Genomic DNA, 23,157 nt, shown 5'->3' on the forward strand with positions numbered 1-23,157 from the left:
GAGAGGCTCTACCATCGGTTATTGCAAAATTGGGGGAACGTGACTCAACGTTGCATTTCAGGGTCAATGCTGCCACTGCGCGCTGAAATGCCTCAACTTAGCGAGTTACCGCTTCGTGAACTGACAGCTGTCATTACAACACTGAACACACTGCTTTGGTTGCACATCTGCTAGTTGGTTTCCCTGTTAAAGATTGCGATAATTTTGTTACTTGCCGTGCCCAACGTGTGTCAGAAATAATTGATTTTATTGAAGATTTAATTGTTATAACTAAATAAAGTTATTTAAAATCTTATATTCAACATGGCTTCGATAAGTTTATTGAACCCTAAGGCTGAATTTGCACGTGCTGCTCAAGCTTTGGCCATTAATATCTCAGCTGCTAAAGGCTTGCAAGATGTGATGCGTACTAACTTGGGTCCGAAGGGAACAATGAAAATGTAAGTAAAAATACTTTTTTCAATTTATTATTCTTCTTTTAATGCATATATTGCATTTCCGTGATCCTTTTTCATTGAAAAATGTAATTTTGTGTTCATATGGTCTCAGAGAGGCCGCCGCCTCAACACGAATATTTGAGGTTATGTACCCAAACGATTCGTCATCAGACGGCTGGCTATTTTTTTGTAAAAATGTTAAACGAAAATGAACGCATGTAGACTGTAAAATGAAATATTCTAGAATTTGTTATAAAAAGCTTGCGCTAGTAAAATTTTGTTTTAATATTTTTGGATTATTAAAACTTAATAAAATTACTCATGTCATGTCACCTAAACCGATAGAAGATTAATTGAAAATGCTGCACACACTATGTGTTATGTTCATGTTATTTATTAATTTAGCTTTTTTCTTATAGATTTCGTATGTAATTAAAGCACATGTAGCCTGCGAATTCGAGTATTTCCATCGAATTTGTTATAAAGCTTGTGCCAGAGTAAAATAGGTTATCCTTTTCATCACCTGTATAGTTTATCACATACCTATGTATATGTTTTACGAAAAGTGGTCACGACAATATGTTTCAACGCTTATGTTTCCCTAAAATGCGGATATTTACTTTGTGCAATGAAAAACGTAAACAAATTTATTAAAAGCGCATTTAGCCTGCGGATTTGAGTAATTGCTTCAAATTTGTTATAAAGCATGCGCAAGAAAAATGTTTTTATAATTTTTAAACTGCGGTAGTGCTTACAAATGGAATTTACCGCATAAAAATTGTAGAACAAAATAATGACATGGCAAAGCATGGATTTTTAAATCATATACCTTATTAAAACGAAAATTGTTTTATTTTTTAGGTTGGTATCTGGTGCCGGCGACATCAAAATCACCAAGGACGGCAATGTGTTGCTGCATGAAATGCAAATTCAACATCCAACAGCTTCCATGATAGCGCGTGCCAGTACAGCTCAGGATGATTCTACTGGTGACGGCACTACATCAACTGTTTTGCTTATTGGCGAGCTTTTGAAGCAAGCAGATATTTTCCTTACCGAAGGCCTTCATCCACGCATTGTAACAGAAGGATTTGAAAAAGCACGTAGCAAAGCTTTAGAAGTGCTGGATGCAGTTAAAATTCCTATTGAAATCAATAAGAAGAACTTAATCGGTATTGCCAACACTAGCTTGCGCACCAAAGTGCACCCAGCACTTGCTGATGTGCTAACTGAAGTGTGTGTAGATGCTATATTAGCTATACGTAAGGATGATAAACCAGTCGATTTGCATATGGTTGAGCTGATGGAAATGCAGCATAAGACTGCCACCGACACAAGTCTTATTCGCGGTATTGTCATGGATCACGGCACTCGTCATCCTGATATGCCAAAACGTTTGGAGAATGCTTATGTGCTCACTTGCAACGTTTCTTTGGAATATGAAAAGTCGGAAGTTAACTCAGGATTCTTCTATAAAACTGCCGAAGAGCGTGAGAAGTTTGTTCGTGCTGAACGTGAATTTATCGATCAGCGCGTACAGAAAATCATTGCGTTAAAACGTAAACTTTGCGACGGCACTGAGAAAACTCTTGTTGTTATCAATCAGAAAGGTATTGATCCTATGTCGTTGGACGCTTTGGCTAAAGAAGGTATTATGGCGCTACGTCGTGCCAAGCGCAGGAATATGGAACGTTTGGCTTTGGCCTGTGGTGGTACTGCCATGAATTCCTTTGATGATTTGGAAGAGTCACATTTAGGATACGCTGGTGTGGTTTACGAACATGTACTTGGCGAGAATAAATACACTTTTGTTGAGGAGTGCAAAAACCCACAATCGGTAACCATCTTGATCAAGGGACCCAATAAGCATACTATTGTGCAGATTAAAGATGCCATTCGTGATGGTTTGCGTGCCATTAACAATGCGCTTGTGGATAAGTGCGTTATACCAGGAGCTGGTGCCTTCGAAGTGCGCGTATATAACGAACTGAATAAATACAAGGACACCGTTAAGGGAAAGGTTCGCTTGGGAATACAAGCATTCGCCGAGGCTTTATTAGTCATTCCTAAGAATCTAGCTATTAATAGCGGTTACGATGCCCAAGATACTATTGTTAAGCTGACAGAGGAAGATCGTCTTAATCCGGAACCAATTGGATTGGATTTGTCGACAGGTGAACCAATGAAACCTGTGGATATGCATGTGTATGATAACTACTTGGTAAAGAAACAAATATTGAACTCCTGCTCGGTGATTGCTAGCAACTTGCTGCTAGTGGATGAAGTTATGCGTGCTGGCATGACAAGTTTGAAGGGTTAGTCAAATTTGACTGCAGTCTACAAAACAATGTCTCAATGAACAATACCCGCATTCGCTACTACCTTAATTTTTCATTAATTGTATTATTTGTTTTTATTAACAATTGGGAATAGCTGAATTCAACGAACTAAAATGATTTATAATTTCACTTCAGCTATTAATACCACATAAATACTTTTGTATTAAATGAATAAAATGCATTTTTCTGGACGCTTATAAAATTTTGCACATTTATTTATGGGTGCTATTGGGTTGAGTAGAAGTGGGATTGTTAAATTGGTTAGTTTTTAAATATGCTGTGTTTCATAAGTATACCACGACTTATTACGGAAGTATAGCATTCTATGACGGAAGGTTGAACAACAATTAAACACAGTGTGTCAGCTGTTGGTATTGACAGTTGTATAGCAACAACAATTGCGTCTTATAAACAATTAAAATGGATAATTATCCGCAAAAACTAATCGATCAGTATTTAAAGGTTTCAAATAAACTTAAAAAATTTGACAGAATTGTATTCAAGTAAGTTTGGCACAACTAGTTATTATATATATTACAAAATCAGTTTAATGTGTTCTAATACAGGCGCTTTGCACCCAATGTCACCGAGGTGTTAGATGAATTTGCACGGCTGGCGACACGATTTGAGGAAGCTGGCATTTATCAATATGCTGCTATGTGTCATTTAGGCGTGGCCAAGTGTGAGCTTTCCTCTGGCAATGTGGTTAATGAATGTCAAGCTTACTTAAAGGCAGCACGCGCATTCATGCGCGCTAACAATACAAATGCTGCACTACAATTGCGTTCTAGTGGCGGTGAATGCACAGAGGGCGCATTACGCTGCTACTGTCAAGCTTTGGAACGTTGTCCCGATGACACAGTCTTAAAAGCGGCTATAATACGCGAAATGTCGCCACTGCAACCACACTACGATGGCTGTAGTAGTTTCGCTTCACCTGCTCATCGTATTTTTGAATTGGAGTTAGCTGCACACGCATCTCTAGAACAAAAAGACTTTCTCAGTGCTCTACAGCAACTTGATGATATAGTGGATAACATTTGTGAACGTAAACAATATGAATTGTATACGGATCTACTGCGACGTGTGGAAATATTACGTCTATTATTACTTATTGCATTGAATCTACCACCAGCGCGACAGTCGCCTTCACATATTAAGTTAATAGAATATTATGAACGTTTGGCTGACATCGATGATGAAAATACAACAAACACAGGCTCGCCACTGGCGACTGCTAGTGGTAGCCACTATAGCACTGGTAATTATGTGCCGCTGCAAATGAAATGGGAATTAGCAGAAATAGTGCTGGCTTGGAAAGAGTGCCGTATGTCAGATTTTAAAATTATGTTGGAACAATTTTTAGTTCATTTTAATGCGCTCAATGAGGCACATAAGCATGTAGTACGGTACATATGTGACGGAATAGCGCAAAAATATTGAATAGGTAATCCGCCATTATATGTAAAAATGGAAGGCGCCTTGGAAAGTAACTTAATTTAAGAATTAATATGAATACACATATACTGCACGTGCACTTAATTAAATAATAAAAATAATTTAAAGCAAGTATTCTTTATGGTTAGTCGTCAGCGTAGAGATTTTAACAGCAGTCAACGCAGCATTAACAACACTGTTAAGAAATTTCAACAGCCCGTTAGCTAATAATTTTGTATAATTGCAATAAAACACGTTTATTGTTGTTTTAATGAATGTCTGCAAATTTTATTTCAATCGGTGTGGTAATGTATTATTGAAGCTATTGGCGTACTTCATTTGCCGATCAAATACATTTTTAATAACTTCTTTTTTTTTCTTTGAAATATAAAAAATTCACCTTCTAATATTTAACCTATAGGTGTGTGTTCACATTAAAGTATATTTCAATTCAATTTCTAAAGACCTAAACGTGTTCGCTGTTTGCTTCCAAAATATTTAATCAAACGTTAATTCAATAAATATGTAAAATGTTTTAAGTTGTGGAAAAGTAAAGCACAAATTTTTCACACTGTAATTCTTCTAAATCGAAATTTTGGATATTCCGTAAGCGCCGTTACCATCAGCTTTGTAGTTATTGTTTGGTTTATAGTACATTCACAATATTATTTGTAGCATAGCATATGTAGTAGATATTTAGTGCATAATAAATTACTTAAACAATCAATCACAAATGTCGTTTTGTTACGCGAAAATTTATTAAGTTTTTCTATTACTTAGTTAAACATATTTATACCATTACGCCGCATTTTTTCCATTGTAATTATTTTTGTTGTACACACATTGGGGTTCTTTCGCCGTTTAGCTACATTATTTAATATATTTTTTGTAATTTTTTAAATAAACAAATTCGCTTGGCCTACTATTTAAAATTGTTGTAAGTTTATATTTGCTTTTGTGTGAATACGTATGCATGCATGCTTTATTTCTTCTTTCGCTCGTTTTCATTAGTAATTTTATTTTTCAAATGATCCTTGTAGTCCAAAATATTACCCTTCCATTTCGTAACGGTTTCATTCTCACACACCCAAATTTCTTCAGCAACCTGCGTATAGCGTATTATATTGCAATTAATTAGAGTTCAGCAGTTTTTAACACACAATTATGTTATTACTCACCTGATTGATCAGTCTGAAATCGTGACTAACCAACACCATGCCGCCGTCGAAATCATTGATGGCATCAGCCAACGCATCGATGGTTTCCATATCCAAGTGATTGGTAGGTTCATCAAGCAGCAGCAGATGTGGTACCTGCCAGGCCAACCAGGCAAACACAACACGGCAACGCTGACCATCGGATAGCTGACGGATCGGACAAACTTGCTGACGACCGGTCAAACCGTAACGGCCAATGATCTTACGCATCTCTTCTTTCTCCTTTACATCAGGGAACTCACGCATCATATACTCAAGCGGACTGGCATCCAAATCAAGCAGTTCATGCAAATGCTGATGATAGCGGGCAATACGTAAATGCGAATTTTTGCGTATCATGCCGGAAGTGGGCACTAAGTCACCATACAAGAGTTTGAGCAGTGTGGATTTGCCTGCACCGTTGGGTCCTACCAAAGCCAATCGGGTGTCCAAGTCAATACCGAATTCCAAATTTTTGTAGATCCACGGCGTGGTTTCGTTGTAACGGAAACTGACATTCTGTACCATAATCACTGGCGGTGGCACAGTGCCACAAGAGGGGAAATAGAAATTCAGCACTTTGTCATCGGTCACTTTTTCGGTTAAACCTTGCGCCACCATCTTGGCCAGCGTCTTCTCCTTAGATTGTGCCTGACGCGCCAACTTGGCGGAACCGTGACCGAAACGCGCTATGTAGTTCTTCATGTGTGCGATTTGATCCTGCTCCCAGTTGTATTGTTTCATCTGGTTCTCTAGCAGTTCCATGCGTGTGCGCACGAATGCCTCATAATTACCAGTGTAGTATTTTAGGCGCTTCTTGGTCATGTGTATGATGTTTGTGCAGACACCGTTGAGAAAATCTTGCGAATGCGAAATGAGCACAAGAATACGCTTATACTCTTTCAATTCCTCCTCAAGCCACACACAAGCATCCAAATCCAAGTGATTGGTCGGTTCGTCCAGCAGCAACAAATGCGGTTTGACGAAGAGCGCACGAGCCAGCGCGATACGCATACGCCAACCACCTTTAGTGGAAATCAAGTGTTAATTATTGAAACCAAAAGCGTTGGGTGTATTATTTTTTGTGCTTGTACTTACCAGAGAAATCCTTGGCTTGTTTCTGTTGCATTTCCTTGTCGAAGCCGAGACCGTGTAAAATGCGCGCCGCCTTTGCTTCAGCCTGATCGGCCGACATGTCGTCTAACCGTTCATAGATATCAATCAATTGTTCCTGAGCATCATCTTCGTCGCTCATTGCGAGCTCTTCGGCGAGCTTTTCCAACTTGATACGCTCCTCATCCACTTCCATAACACACTGTAGTGCAGTTTTGGTGGACGCTGGTATTTCGCGTGTCAAATGGAAAATATCAATATGATCTGGTATAGGTACCTCACGGTTGCCCAACACTGCCAACAAGGACGATTTGCCGCAGCCATTTAAGCCAATAACACCATAGCGACGTCCACAATTCAACTCGAGCATAGTGTCCTGCAACAGCTCGGAACCGAAGAAAGTGATGGAAAAATTGGCTATTTTCACATCACGTGAACGTGGATGTACGGCCAATGAGCCTGTGCAAGAGCGCGCTTCTGCACTGATGCGTGCCTCCTCCTCCAGCTTGGCACACAGTTTCTCCTCCTCGGTCAATTCACGCTCCGGTGTGCCGTTTTGTGTTGGTTTCTTAGACGATGATATTTGCTGGATTTTCTTATTGCGTGCGTCCTTTTTACGCTGCGCATCGCGTTTCTTAGCATCAGAAGGCATTTTTGTTTAAACTTTCTTAAAACTTTTTTGACGTTTACAAATATTTACGCAGCCACAAATATTTTACTTTTAAAATATAGTAAAAGAAAAAGTTGATTTTCGTTAATAAATTTGGACAATAATTTTGACAAATTTAGCGAACGCTCACTAAATTTGAGTACGCACAGCTAACAGCTTTAAGAAGTAAAGAAAACTTAATGGAAAATATATTAAAACGTTTTCGAACAGTTATACGAACCGCGGTAAATATATATACATATAAATACGACAAAGAGCTTCCACGTTTACTATTTGCTAACAAAACCAGGCCTTTCCAAGCTCTTCCCCCCGACAACGTTAGCAAAACATTATACGAAGTATGTAACTATATCCGAACGCCTGAAGCAGACAAGAGTAAAGGCTTAACCCTTCTTAAAAGCGACACTTTTGGTGTCGTTGTTAAAACCTTCATTCTATAAACGTTTAGCCATGTTTCCCCTACTTGAAAGTTAATAAACCAAACGTTAGATTTAAACAGTTGGCTGATGCACCAATATTCATACATGTCTTTGAAATTTTATAGTAGCCGGAGTCACAACAACCATATTGCCGTACGACAACAACAAGGTTATCTAAAACGCACATGTGCGCAAACAATTAGTGCCATGTAGAAAGGCTAAAAGGCGGCGATAAATAAGTAGGTAAAGAGTAGCAAGCGAGAACGCAGAAACAAAGACGAACTGGCGGTGGATACATACGATGATAAATACATTTGGTTGAGTTATAATGGAAAATTACAGCAACTAAAATGTGCAACATCCACACAAGTTTTGGGCACTTTGCTCAAAATACTTGCAACATATTTTTTAATTTTCATCAATTTCTTTCAGCAAATCAAGATATGCGTAGAAATTTTTAATGCCGCCCGTGAAAATTCAATAATGTCGACGTCGCATTGTGAAAAGTTAAGAAAAGACGTTGGTGGTGCGCAGGAACACGGTAGCGCCAGCGCATAGCTATAGTCCACTCATTTTTTCTTTACAACTTATTTCATAATTAATTCGCACGAATTCCAAAGCTGATAGCTAACTGTGCTGAAAAACGTGTTCACTTGTATACCTACCAAAACTCTGTTTTATCAGCTCCTTTTTAGTTTACTATTATTAGAAAGGTGCCAATGTCGCCTAAATGTTGTGAATTTATGCTCAAATTCCGTTTATGGTTTAAATTTTCACGTGTTGAAAAAATGCCCCCGACAACAGCGAAATCACGACCGAGCAGAATTAGCGACCGAGAACGAAAAAATTTTAAATCTAAAGACACTGTAAAACATATGTACGCAGCTGGTAGCAGTGCGGCCAAGTCGATGCTGTCATTCACAGAGTATGTTCAGTGTTGAATAATACACAGGGTGCACATGGGATTTGGAAATGGGTAAGATTATTTAAGCAATTGTAAATAATTAAAGAGCGATAGCTAGTCAAATCATTTTATATATATAATTAAGGCAGCTTATGCATGTATATATGATTAAAGAATAGTAATATTATAAATATTATTACTTGTAATATATATATGATATAATGAAAGTATTTTAAAGTAATTGTAATTGGTAATTTAATGACGCTGGATAACAACTATTTTGTTATAATTTATGAATGGAAAAGTGAATTTAATTATGAATTCATTATTTGTATATAATTACAATGAATGCTCTCTGAAATACATATATGGCTCGCAATGCCTACATTTTGGTATTTCCTGCTATATTTCTCGATTACAATAAAATAAATATACTTAACTCTATTTAATTTGGCGATTTGCAATATACATTCAGAATTTCAGAACCAACCAGCCATGCAGTTCAATGACATTGCATTGCCAAAAGAAGATAATACAGCGAACTTGAGGCGCTACTGTCAGCACTCACAATTAAAGCATCAGAAAAAACACAACAGAACCTGCCTACGACCATGGATACGCGTAAATAAGCTGAAAAGGAAAGCAAGCAGCGACAAGTTGCCGTAAAAGGAAGTTTCCGGCATAGACTGGTGTCATCAGCAGTAGCAGACGGTGTAAATAAAGATACGCTAATGAAACACAGCTGCTTTATAATTAAGAAGCAACTGAACACAGCTAAGTAGTCAAGCTTGTTTGGCCACTGTTGCTGTCAACGGATATTACTCCACTTCCATCTACCATTTTACCATTTTCTGGTTATTCAGTATTTGTGCAGCGCTTGTGGGGGCGGCGGTTTTGCTCGGACAGCTCGTTTAGCTCCAAACTACGGTTCGTTCTTACACAGACATCAACGCGTTCGGCTGAATCATAAATTTTTCAGTGAAAATTTTCATTTACAATTTATTTGACAAAATTAACAAACTCCAATTGGACTTTTTAAACAAAATTCTTGTGTGCAATAGAAAGTGAGCGAAATTCGATAAAGTCTCTGCGAAGAGGTGTGAAAAATAGTACACAGTTTTACAGCAGTCTGTGGCACGGCTGTAAAAAAAAACGTAGGAAAAGGAAGGAAATAAAGTGTGAAGTGTAAAGTGTAAAGAGCAGATAGTAGTAGTGGGTGGTAAAAGTGCAGTGTGGCATGCGGGACGCAAATGCTACACAGTGAAGTGGAAGTGCGTAAACGATAAAGGCTACGACGGCGAAGACAACGACAACGACAACGGCGAATGAATTGAATTGGAGCTGAGTGGGTGTACGAAAACGAGGAAGCAGTGCAATACATAGTAAGCAGACAAAGTTGAACGGGGGCATTTTGGAGTCGAAAGGAATACATTGTGGACGATTGGAGCAGAAATTGCTGTGAGAGTGAGTGTGTGGGAGGGCGAATTACGGGCAAATCGACGAATAACGACAATTTAATAAAGCGGAAGAAGAGAAGAAGAATGCATTTATGAATATACGGCGAATACGTGTGTTAAAAGGCAAAAGGAAAATTATATTGAGAACTGGAGTAGAAGTAACAAAAAAAGCACAAGCGCACACATACAAATAGACGATGAACTACACCCAAAAAAGTGCTGCCAACGGCAACAGCGACGCATAAATGTGAAAAAAATAACATTAAAGTGCAGACGAAAAACAGGAATATTACACAAATTAAATACACTACTGCACTTTTAAGCACTAAAAGTGTGTGCCAGTGTGTGAGAGTTTCTATATTGCTACAGCCCAAGGCATATTTATGTGTATATGTATGCCCTTGTGTGGGCATTGGCGTAGGAAATTAGTAATTGCACAAACGAAACGGAACCGAAACGCACATATGCTTAACCGTCGCACACACGCACACATACATAGTGCTGCATAGGTGTTTTAGGCATATAGCGGCCAAGCGTTCGTTAAGTGGCAGTGCAAGTTATACCTGTGCCACCCACACAAATGCGGCGCTGTGCAGCAATCTTCTGCCGGATACGCGAAAGCCAGCTTCCAATTGCAAACGCTTGATGCGCTGTAATTGTGTGTAGTACATGTAAAATAATTCGATTATCAAACGTACAAACATACATACATACATATTTATATATGAATATTTGAGTGGTATTAATTTGTGCGCGTTGCAGTATTTGTTCGGTCGAAACTGTGTGGCATTTTATGCATTTTCGTGTTAACATTTTGAAATGTGAATTTACATACATACGGTGGCGTTATTTTGTTTAAGAAAAATATAAGAATTCGTGTATTGTACGTGCCATAATTTTTGTACAAACCCCACCAACGCGACCTACTCGACAGTTTTACTGCCGCAACAACAACACTCGCACACTACTTATCGGTGGTTTTTGGTATTTTGTTTTGTTGGAATATGGATTGCAGTCTTGCAGAACAAAATTCCGTGAATTCTTTGGACGAAACTGTAAGTATATTATATACAAGCTATATGCATATTTTGCTTAAGAATGCGTATTATTAAAAGATGTTGATTGTTGGATACATACAAACTGACATAAATGTGCATTTTTATGTAGTTAAGTATGTATATATGTTGCTATATAGAAACCCAGTGAGAAAAATAATACAAATTACTAGGTAAACAAACACAGAATTATTAAAAAAAATTATGAAAAAATGCGTATGGAAAGAATTTTTACTTTTATTTAAAAGAAAAATTGTAAAAGACTTAGCAAATTGCATAAAAGCTGGACGGCTTTCAAATTAAAATATCATTGCGATTTTGCATTTTATTGAAATTAATTTTTAAATTTTGCTAAATGTCTTTAAATTCAGAACATTAAGGCGATTCTTCTCTTATAGTATAATTTGAAAGCTAATTAGCAAAATAATAATATTTTCGAGACGTAAGATAAAACAGATTTTTTGTATTGCTGATTGGGATTACTTTTTGTTTTTTTTTTTTGCGGGTGAGTGGGTGGAAAATGCCTTCCACATCATCGGTTGCTGATTGGGATTCAAATTATTAGGGCGTTTCTGATTTTATGCAAAAACAATTTATAAAAACATGTGAATCAGAAATCTAACAATTTTTTTGACAATAACTGTTATTTTAATAATAAAATTTTATTTTATCTTAAAAAAAAATAGACCACCCTAATGTGCGTTTAATTAAATAATTTTTATATGAACAATGCATGCACATCACATTTCCGACAGCAGATTCCAGCAGAAATTGTGCAAATTCGTTTTTTCTGCTTTTTCTTGTGTTTTAAATAGCGATAAGAATAAACAAATATATTTAAATTTACTCAATAATTTATTTTAAGCAGCATATTGAGCGCATGACTCAAAAAGTATGCAAACATAATCATAAAAGTGGTTGCGTATGCTTAAAAATATATGCGAAGTTAATGGACTTTGCACAATTTTGTAAATATTTGCAGAAATTCGTAAGAATTTATGTACATACGTATGTACATATGTATATTGTTATTTCCTCTCATAGTGAGTGGCTGAAGTGTGTGTGCTTTATTTATGGTGCTGCCGGAAGAGGTAACTAAATGGGCTAACTAAGAATTGTTTACATTTCCTAAAGTCTTTTCTATTTTTAATCAAATTTCATGAAACATAATTTCTATTTTTAAAAAATTTCATTTGACCTAAGAGTTTAAATTTAAATTGCTGGCCAAATTATTTTTTTTTTTGGTTTCTGATGCTCAGCTTTATGATGAGTTTGGTCTGTTTTGGTAAAATACTAAGCTTCTTCGTTGAAAATATAGATTTAATATTATATAGATTCTGAAGAGCTCGCGAAGAAATTAGACACAATTTTTCTTCCGAAGATAATTTGTCTCATCTAATTCTCAGGCGGGCTTTCCGGTTTTAGTTGAGTACTGAACTAATATAGCTATAGAGATAATTTTTCTTTCCTTTCTTATAGTGTTTTTTTCTTGAGGAGCAACTAATTTTTATCCAATGTTCAGCTGAGCATTCGTATGAGCAGTTTTTTTCGCCATATTTTGGTGTTTTTTTTACTTGCATTTTCGAGAAAATTAATTTCTATACAGTAATGCTCACATTTATGACGGAGTTTCTCATTCTTCCCCGAAGGATACTAATTTTTTTTTGTAATTTTCAGCTGATGATCAGAAAAATTAGTTTTTATTTAATGATGCTCATATTTATAAAGGTTTTATCCCATTTTTCTTCGAGAGAAACAAATTTTTATCCAATGCTTAGCTGATTATTAGATTTCTGATGACTTTTAACGTTTTTCTCACATTTTTCCTCGAGAGAATCTAGTTTTTATTGAATGATGCTTAGATTTCTAAGGGTTTTCTCATATTTTTCTTCAAGAGAAACTGATTCTTATCTAATGCTCGGCTGATTACTAAACATACTATACATTTCTGTTGACATTTAACGATTTCCTCACATTTTTCTTCAAGAGAATCTAATTTTTATTTAATAATGTTAAGATTTTTAAGCGTTTTCTCTCTTTTTTCTTGGAGAGAAACTAATTTTTATTTTTCGATGCTCATATTTATCAAAGTTCTCTCTAATCTTTTTCGAGAAAAACAAATTTTTCAGTGATACTCATATTTCTGCCGGTTTTCTCTAATTTTTCTTCGAGAGTAACAAATTTTTATTCACTGCTCAGCTGATGATCATATTTTTGTTGATTTATAGCGGCATCCTCACTCAATGCTCAGCTGATTGTTAAATTTCTGATGACTTTTAGCGATTTTCTCACATTTCTCCTCGAGAGAATCTAATTTTTATTTTATAATGTTAAGATTTTTAAGCGTTTTCTCTCATTTTCTTCGAGAGAGAGAATTTTTATTTAATGATGCTCGGATTTGTAAAGGACTTCTCGCATTTTTCTTCGAGAAATACTAATTTTTATCTAATGCATAACGGATAGTCGGCTGAATATTACATTTTTTCTTCTATATCATGCATTTTAGCGATGCTATTTGGATAAATTACTCATTTATTAGTTTTCTTTGAAAAAAGATTTCATGCTGGCAATTGCTTCAGCGCTCGTTAAGTATTTTATTGTCTGACTCAACAACTTTTCCAACACGCTCACGCATATATCTGTATGTATATATGTATGTATGTATGTTTGCATGCATTTTCCAGCAACAATTTTCTTTCTTATACTTTACAGTTAATAAATCTGCTGATCTCACAATTTCATTACCTTTTCGTAAACGTGTTTTCACCTTCACACACTTAATTTATCGGCAGTGAGAACGAAGAAAAAAATCGTGCTGCACACCAAGTACAAAGTCGCCAATTGCACACTAGGGCAACAACAATTCTTGCAGTTATTGCTTTTGGAAATCATTTACCATATACATATGTATGCCCATTATTTGGCCAACATATGGTTGCCACTGCAATGAGTTGGCGTCCTATTGTGCATTTCAAGGATACGCCTGCATGTGTGCGTGCACCTACGACAATAAAGTAATACCTGAGGCAGACTGCACAAATATACATACAAGCATACACACATTCATATATTCCAAAAAAAAAAAAAAATATAATAAATGTCTATAAATTTGTTACACCATCAGGGGGTTGAAATTGTGGCTTGAGCATGCATTCACATTCGTCACTAGCGTGTGACTTTCTCTTTTTCGGAAAATTCCTTTTTGCCACGAAAATGTGTTCAAAACTTGTTAGAATTTTTCACGTCTAATATTTTTAAGGTAAACATGCATTTAGTTGCCACGGTCAACCAGTTGGAGCAACCATGTATGTGGGCCGCCTTATGTGCGGTATGAGTAAACAATGAGTCAGTTGTTGAGAAATGTAAACAGAAAGTCGGGAATCAAACATTTCTAATGCACAAAGCTTCTACAAAGCGTATTAAAGTGAGTTTCTTCCATTGCCTTGGAGATAAAATATTTTTCTTATTACTGTATGATTTGTGCTTGAAGTATGCTTATATGTATAATGGAAATATTTAGCAAAAAAATTATAATAATAAACAAAGTTCTTGGTATAAAGTGCGAAATGCAGAATTTTTCTAGAAAATTCTACTTTCTAGAAAAATTCTTTTTAGATTATTTTTTTCGAGCGAATTTAACTCACTCTCTCCTAGAAAGTCACAAACATTTTTATTTTTTTCAAGGATTTTTGTGCAAAATACGCAAATAAACAACAGAAATTTTCAAATTAAGTGAATTTTGAGCAAATTTGAACAATGTAAGCGGTTTTAACCTCACTTTTGTAACACAAATATTCAAGTTAGAGTACCAAATTGTATTTAGTGACGATTCAATAGCGTTTTTGGCCTACTGATATGGTCCAACATACGATAACGTGACTTTTTCTTGTTCCCTAAACTGAAGAGGCCCATGAAAGGACGACGTTACGCTTCTCTTGACGAGATAAAGACAGACGAAAGAGGAGGTGAAGGAGATAAAAAAAATGATTTTTTGAAGTGCTTCGAAGATTGGAAAAACCGTTGGCACAAGTGTATAATATCTCATGGGGATTACTTTGAAGGGGTCAAAATAGATATTCATGAATAAATAAACAATTTTTGAAAAAACACAAAATTCGCGATACTTTTTGAACACACCTCGTACATTAGAAAAATCGAATAATATCTCTACCTAGTTTGAGGCACTCAAATTTCGAGAGGAAATGTCAGACCAGCGTTTAAAATTTTTTATATAAAAAATAATTTTATAATTAAAAAATTTTAATTAATTTTTTTTTAATTCTCAATTTTTTTTAATATAATTAAATTTTTTTTTTTAATTCTCAATTTTTTTTTCTTCAGTAATTCATAACTAGTACCAAAAATTATTTACGAATAATACGAAATAATTTTTTTAAGAATTCTTTTTTATAAAAATAATAATATAAAAAATGCATTTTTTTAAATTTCAAAATAATTTAAAAGGAATCTTTAAAAATTTTTTTAATGTTAAAAAAATATATAATTTAAATGAAATAAATTTGAGTTATTTTTTGGCATTAAAATTTCATAATTATAAGGGGAATTAAAAAAGAATTGCCGTAAAGAAATAGTACTATATAATTTTTTAAGAATACTTTTTTATAAAAATAGTAATATTAAAAAATCATATTTTTGATTAAAATTTTTGTAAGAGAAAAGATTTTAATAAAAAAATTTAAATTTTTTAAAGGAGAATAAATTTTAGTTATTTTTTGGCATTAAAAAGTCCATTATTACAACGTGAATTAAAAAAAAAACAATTGACATAAAAAATAATACAATATAATTTTTTAAAAATATTTTTTATAAAAATGATAATAGTAAAAATTACATTTTTTTTATTTAAAATTTTTGTAAGAGGCATTTTTAAATAAGTTTTTGATAAAAAAATAAAATAAAATAATTTAAATAAAAAAAAATGTTATGTTTTGCTATTAAATATCCTCATTTATGTTAAAAACATTTTTAAGAATTTTCTTATGAAAAAAAAAATAGTTTAATTTAACTAAAACAATTCTTGCCTTTTTATGGCATCAGAAATTTTAATTTATGTAAATAAAATTTTTAAGAATTTTTCTTATATAATTATACATGTTTGTTTTTATATAATATAACATTTTTTAAATCAGTTGCATGCAATTTGCCACATTTATAGGTCTCTGCGGTTTTATAGGCATACATACATACATACAAACATATGTACATACATATGTAGGCATTTATATATAGTATATAATCTATAAATGTATGTGTGATTGAACATTTCTGCTTCAAAATGTAAACAAAGAAAATAAATTATCAACAAATTTTTCAAGCACCCAATCAATCTTGAATAACTCATTTAAATTTTAGTTCTTTTATTTAAATTATTAATCATCTGTCAAACGCGCAAATCAAATTCTTTTTTGAAATTCATTCACACACACATATGCAATCCTTTGTTTGCATTTCTCATATTTGAAGTATGTGCATACATACATATATATGTACGTATCTACGCATTTACATATGGTTATAAGTATGTATGCATATTTTTATATGTGTTTGTACGTGTGTGCGTGCTGACAGCACTCTTATTTCACTTATTTTCACCTAAATGTTTCTACCTTTTGTTTTCATACGCTTGCAGTCGAGTTTTCTCTATTTCTTGTTGGATTCCCTATTTCCAGTTGCCCATACTGGCATACACACATACTCGCACATTCATTTCCTTCCTTTTCTAATTCTGCTGACATTATTTCAACGGGCACAACACACAGCACTCAGCGTTGTTGCTATTATTTTTATGTTGCTTGCAAACGTCATATTTACTGTCATCGCTGTGGTTGTTGTTGCTGTTGACGTTTTTGTTGCATTATTGAAAAGCTTCGGCCCGGCCCGACGCGGCTTAGATGGCTAGATAAATAAATAGTAGTGTGTTCATTGAATATGCAGCATTGGTCGCTGCCGTGACATCAAAGTTAAGTAAATATATGTGTGTGTGTGCGTGTGTATGCATACGTTGAAAAGGCATGCAGTAAAAAGAAAAACATATTGCTTTTGAGCAATGAGGTATATGGGACGTGCGCACCTATCCATCCAACAAGCCATCCATCTGCTATAAGGTATCCATAAATATGTATGTATATATACCTAGATATACATACATATGTATGAGTTTTTGTAGAAAAGTGCACTTTGGATTTGCCTGTTGGCTGGTCGATTGGTTATTGTTGCGGCGGCGTCAGCGGGGTATGCAGCGCCATGTGGTGTATGGCATTGTGTTTGTTGTAGGAAACGTGAGCGCTGCCATATGTTTTGAGGCCACACGGGTGATTTGCTGGATTTTGTATCGTTTATTTGCACATACAAATAGATTTAAGTGAGTGAGACAGAGGGAATAAAAATCTCTTAACTACATCAGCTCTAGAGATTTGGAGATTACGGAAATTTCGTTCAGTTACTTTTTTTAAAGAGCGTTTGACAGAAAAATATAGCGGTTTGTGACGTCACATACTATTTTAATTAGAGAGAAAAAACAGTTTAACTTTTCAAAAGCTGTCATCAGTTGCAGTTTAGCATAATTTATTCTAATTGCCTGTTCGATTCGCCGCTCGCTTAGTTAAGCGTGCAGTAAAATTTTCTATTAATTGGTATCGTTTGCAAATCCTTTTATAAAGAAGTCTTACTTAGCGAGACGCGGACAAAAAAGGAGAGAGGCCGAAATGCGTGAGTGCGAAGAGCTTGACAAGCTGGCCAGGCCAATAGGGCCAGTTCTAATAGCAATGTCGGAAGGACAACAAAGTGGCGGGGGATTGCCGGCCGAGCTCTTCAGATACGGCAGCAAAGAACTGATAAGGAGCATGCCTCAGCTTCTTTGTAGAATATGGTGGGACGAAAGCATTCAAATTTAAGTGTACTCTGCCCAATCCACAAAAAGAGAGACCCTAAAATCTGCATATAAGATTCTATCGAGCGTACTATGTGAAAAATTAAAGTCCATCGTCAATAAACTGATTGGATTTTATCAGTGTGACTTTAGAGCTGGAAATTCAATAACTAACCAGATATTCACCATGCGTCAAGTCTTGGAAAAGACCTGTGAAAAGAGGTTCGACACTCACCACCTCTTCGTCGATTTCAAAGCTTCTTTTGACAGCAGGGCATAAAGTCGTTATGTCTGAATTTGGTATCCCCGCAAAACTAATTAGGTAGTTGAGCAATACCAGAAGCTCCGTCAGGATCGTAAAGGACCTCTCCGAAACGAGGTTTCAGACAATATATACTGGTTATAAACCCTGGGTTTCGAAGAATTTAATATATGGCAAATCACTGCGTATAACGGAAACTCAAGCATGTGATCAACACATTAATAAAATCTCAGGCTTTTTACAGCAGATCTTGACAAAACCAGCATATTAGTAATTTGATTAAATTACAAACCGCCAGCGTGTGACTAAAACGCGAGACGCTGTTGTAATTAAGAAGGCTGAAGGGCTTGCAATATCAGAGATGCGATGACGTATTTGACTCTCTGTGTTTATTATAAAGCCATAAGATATATACCTTAACTAGTTTCCGAGAAAGCTAAAGTGGTGGTAGTTCTTGGAATCATACACAATTTATTGAAACTGGTTAAATATCGGTTATTATACGGAAAAGAGGTGCGAATGTGATACAGAAGTTACTTAGGAAACGATTTTCAGCTTGATTAGTTTCCTAGTAATATAAAAGAAGAAGAATACAAAATACAAAAAAAGCGCACTCATGTCAATAAAACAATATTTTATAACAAACTTAATATAATAAGTGTGCGTCCTCTTTTACTAAGTTTATTTTAAATATTGTTATCTTAACATAAGTTTGTTACTGCAAATAGTTTTGCCATATTATGAAATCAACGAGTCTTAAACTTTTTACAAAAACATTTTTTGTTTCAGAATTTTACAAAAAAAAAATTGTTTTTATATATGTATGATAAAGTTTTGAGCAGCACTTACCAATAATATGCAGCGATTTGCTGTAAACAAAAGAAGAAGTTTGCATTAGTTTAGATAAAAATTTCTCATAATTTCACTATAAAATAAAATTTAACGATAATAATGTAAAAAGTGTAGTTTCATTAGGCTATTTTTAAAACCTTTATATAAATAAGTTGCAAAAAAGTTTCATGAAAATAATGTAAAGAAAAGAAATTTACATTATTTGGTAAAGAATTTACTACATATTTTTAAATTATTTTTTAAAAAGTAATTGATTAAATTAGAATAGAGGAAACGATTCAACGCACTCACTTACAGTGTCATGTACGTTTACACAAAAAGTGCTGCCAAGTCAAAGCAGTTGTGTCAACACACCTCAAAGTCTGCACAGTCGTTGATTTAGGTTATAAACACACGTTGTTTCAACGCATGACAAGCGACGAGTGGTGACTATGACTTTGAAATTGACTTACGTGCACCACAGCTGTGATATTATACCGTCGAAAATAAAAGCACGGCGCAATATTGCTATTTTATTCAGCTACATGAAATGACAGTTATTTGTTTTTTTTTTTAATTTTCTAGCCACATAAGCTGCTAGCTTTTTCTATTTTTTCTCTCTTATTTCAACTTTGCCTTTGTGTACTGCGTTGTGCTCAGTCACGTCGAAGCATTTAGCCACTGCTGCTGCTTTTTCACTCACTGACTTTACCTTTTGTTTATTTCCACAATTTTGTTGTTGTACGTTGATGTTTGCGACAGTCGCTACTTCGTGTGATTTGCAGTGTCACTCGGTTGCCACATACAAATGACTTCGCCAGCGCCATTTAGTTTGCTATGTCACTTTACTAGTTGTTACTGTAGTGCGCTGCTGACATGCGCTGCGTGCTGCGCTGTTCTGTCGCCGCTAGCTTTGTGACTTGCTTTTATTGCTGCTGCGGTGGAGCATTTCTGCTGGCTAGCGGAGCTCACGCCGTTTAGTGCACGAACGAGCATAAATAAACGCAAAACAAACGAGCTAGTGAACGGACGTCGGCATAACGATTGCACGCGAGCGCAACAACGAACGATCAAGCAGTTAAAAAGCAAAAACGCATGCAAGCAACAAAGTAATATATAAACGAAGTGTGAGCGACGGGAGTGCAGCAGTTTTTATTGCATTTTTACGAAAAATTATTTTTTTTTTTATATTTGCTGTTTTTTGAAGACATGTGGTGTTTAAGTCTTTAAAACTTAATAAAATGAAATGCAATAATTTATTTATGTGCTACACTTAGCGTAGGAACAAAGAAACGACATAAATTGCTGGACAATAATAAAGAGGAAAATTAAGTGGCAACGAAGTTTTATTACAAGTGCGCCTACAAGGGTACATACATAATTACATATATAAAATATATAAAAAAAACAAACGAGTAACGTTTTTTTGCAAAAACAAAATAACATAAAAGCGAAAATAAAAACTAAAAATAATAACAAAAAGCATAAAGCAATAATAAAAGTGCCTTAATTTTTGTGCATGTGCATTTATGATGATTAATAATACATATATGTTTTCCAACAACAAAAAGTGTTTTTCAATTTAATTGCTTTTTGCATAAAATTATAAGCGGTTTTACAATAATAGCAGCAAAGTTTATTTAAAAGCAATAACTAAAGTGCAAATAAAGGCAATAAAAAGCAGTTAACAACAACAGCTGTTGGTGAAAAATCAATGCAACTAGCAGCAGCAGTGGCAGAGTCAACGCCGCAACAACAACACTAGCAAAAAACACCGCACTAAAGTGACAGCAGTAGTGCAGCGGTCGTGGTTGTGACGTCGTCAGGCGTTGCTTTATTCGTTTTAATAGCTGTAAGTACGACAAATGCCGGTTCTAGCAAAGACAGGCATACAAAGCACTGGAATTCAATAAAAAAATTAAAAAATATAGAAATAAGTAAAAAAATACAAGGAAAAATTTCAATAAAGAAATTACGAGAAAAAATTTATAAAAATTAAAAGAAAAAAATATAGAGAAAATTTTTTTTGCGCTCTCACTACATTTTAGTAGCATTTCATACAAATTCTGCAGCCATTTTTACTTTATTTACACGCTTTTAACGCTTATTTTAACTCGCTTGTTTGCATTATGTGCAAGTGTGACATTCAGGCGGCGAGAATAATTAAAAAGTAAATTAAAAATGAAATAGGCACACAGCAATAAAATAAAATGGCACAGGCCGCTCGCATGCTTGGCCTGCCCGGCTCGTGGCCGGGGCTGTTTGGCTAAAGCTAAGTTAAGCTGGCGGCATAGCCACCGCCGCTGTCGTTGTCGTCTGTTCATTACCCCAAAAGCGACGACATACATAAATTAAAAACAAAAAAAAGCGAAATAAACTGTAATGAAAATGGCAGAAGAACGCGCATTCACTTATGCTGACGAGCAGACTACAAGTACGTGTACGAAAAACACTGGCTTCTGGCGCTGTTGGTAGCCAGCCTTGCTTGCAATGTGCTTTTCGGACGTTGACAGCGGTGCTGCGGTGAAGTGGCGCGTTGCCAGTGCGGTTGGTGGTGTTAAGTGCCAGAATAGATAAACTCTTCTTCTTCCCGGCATTTTCAGGTGGTTTGTATGGTTGCGAATTTTTGGTATGAAATCTTGTCAGAGTTGTTGGTTGTTCTTTTGTTGATCGCTTATAATTTAAGTATATAAGTATATTCGTCTAATGATTGCCTATGGAAAGGTCAACCCAATCCATCTGCCCTTCGAAAATTCAAAATTTCACAAGTATTTATTTCCGGTATTGCAGTATTACTTATACATAAGTACATTAGCAGCGCCTGGCAGTAGACTAATATTTAGTTTAGACTCTCAACTCCGACAACCCATATCGGAAATAATGCCTGTCGCTGTCACTGTGTTTGTTTGCGTTGTAGTGGCAGCAACATTCTTGAAGTAATTTTGAGGAATGCTGTTGAGTTTACAATCCGTGGCCGGTCAAAAATTCGGCTTCGTTCCGTTTATGTAGACCCGAATGTCTTGGAAACGAGCAGTCAGCTTAGTAAAGAACCTACATCTATTTATATTCTATGGAGACTGCGAATAAGTATAATGAAATCTGACCTATGCCCCAAATAGTTTCAACATTCTTTAAGTTTTGAGGTTATGTCGCATATTTCTTTGATGCTCTTTACATATTCGTTAAAGCCACTAAGACCTTACAAGTATATAATGTCCATGTTAGTAAATTTTGGGATCGAGCTCGGCCTAAAGGGTTAACGCCTTAACTGAGTCCCAATATTTCTCGATTCGTTTGGAAGTCTTGTATCTTACATACATACATATTTACGTTTTTTAATCATACATCAATCTCGCATTTTCTTCGCACCCACCAAAAATCATACAAAAATAAATATCTTGCACAATTGTCGATTTTTAATTAATTTTGCGTCCGCGTTTTCGAAATTAAATTTTGTATATCTGCTGCCTTGCAAATTCAACGCTTGAAGTGCGCTTTAATGCTGTTTCTTCAAATTTATTTTACTGTTTTTTGTATTATTATATGATTTTTATGCCCTGCACAGGGTCTGTCGATCCAGCCACGTCCGTTTGGCTGTCTGTATGTACATATATACTCGATTTAGACAGTTTTCGAGATATCGTTCTGAAATTTGGCATCCAACCTTTTCTACCCAAGAAGTTGGTCCTGTATCGGAATCGCCAATATTGGACCATTATTGACAGAAGCAACGCTATAATTTCCGAACAAATTGTTCCGATCGGATCACTATATGCTATAGCTGCCATACAAACTGAACGATGAAATTCAAAACTCAGTTCTTTTTATACACCTTTATGCTATAAGCAATCCATCTGTGAAGGGTATTATAGCATCGCCGCACTCACAGTTAACGCTTTTTGCTCGTTTTCTATTTTTCATTTATTTTTTTTTTTTTTCTTCATTTAAAATTTTCGGAATTATCCACACAGTTTTTTATTGCTTACGCTGCTCTATTTTATTTGCATTATTTTTCGATTACACCATTTTTTGCTGGTTTGCATTTTATTTTTGCTGCCGCTTTATTTGTTGCCTTATGTTGTTTGTGTATTTTTTGTTTTCGTTTAATTTAAAAATTCATGCGCTGCACTATTTCTCCGGTTGTTGGT

At 35.1% G+C, this 23,157-nt stretch overlaps 4 protein-coding genes across 6 annotated transcripts in view; 3 read left to right on the plus strand and 1 right to left on the minus strand.

Annotated features, from left to right (window-relative positions):
* Nucleotides 1-78: 78 nt before the first annotated feature.
* On the plus strand, nt 79-2,978 carry LOC105232166 (T-complex protein 1 subunit zeta). The gene is made up of 2 exons (XM_011213791.4): nt 79-440; nt 1,299-2,978. Exons 1-2 carry the CDS (start codon nt 304-306, stop codon nt 2,755-2,757), a joined length of 1,596 nt encoding a protein of 531 aa, XP_011212093.1. The 5' UTR covers nt 79-303; the 3' UTR covers nt 2,758-2,978.
* Nucleotides 2,979-3,123: 145 nt separating this feature from the next.
* Nucleotides 3,124-4,489, plus strand: LOC105232168 (uncharacterized). The gene is made up of 2 exons (XM_011213793.4): nt 3,124-3,279; nt 3,343-4,489. The coding sequence occupies exons 1-2, from the start codon at nt 3,197-3,199 to the stop codon at nt 4,217-4,219; spliced, it is 960 nt and encodes a 319-aa protein (XP_011212095.2). The 5' UTR covers nt 3,124-3,196; the 3' UTR covers nt 4,220-4,489.
* LOC105232167 (ATP-binding cassette sub-family F member 2) lies at nt 4,470-8,465 on the minus strand. The gene is made up of 4 exons (XM_011213792.4): nt 8,277-8,465; nt 6,508-7,240; nt 5,392-6,434; nt 4,470-5,318 (listed from the first exon to the last, which is right to left on the minus strand). Exons 2-4 carry the CDS (start codon nt 7,172-7,174, stop codon nt 5,196-5,198), a joined length of 1,833 nt encoding a protein of 610 aa, XP_011212094.1. The 5' UTR covers nt 7,175-7,240; nt 8,277-8,465; the 3' UTR covers nt 4,470-5,195.
* A 904-nt stretch (nt 8,466-9,369) lies between these two features.
* The window catches only part of LOC105232169 (abnormal cell migration protein 10), a 36,294-nt gene continuing 22,506 nt past the window's right edge, over nt 9,370-23,157 (plus strand). Inside the window, exon 1 of one of the 3 annotated variants that reach the window (XM_011213794.4) lies at nt 9,370-11,027. In XM_011213794.4, the coding sequence (XP_011212096.2) occupies nt 10,977-11,027 (51 nt within the window). In that variant the 5' untranslated portion in view covers nt 9,370-10,976. Of the gene's footprint in view, nt 11,028-19,574; nt 20,862-23,157 lie in introns of those variants that run through there. The other 2 variants (XM_029552776.2, XM_029552778.2) reach the window with 2 other exon arrangements.

This window comes from Bactrocera dorsalis, chromosome 4, assembly GCF_023373825.1.
Source record: "Bactrocera dorsalis isolate Fly_Bdor chromosome 4, ASM2337382v1, whole genome shotgun sequence".
NCBI lineage: Eukaryota > Metazoa > Arthropoda > Insecta > Diptera > Tephritidae > Bactrocera > Bactrocera dorsalis.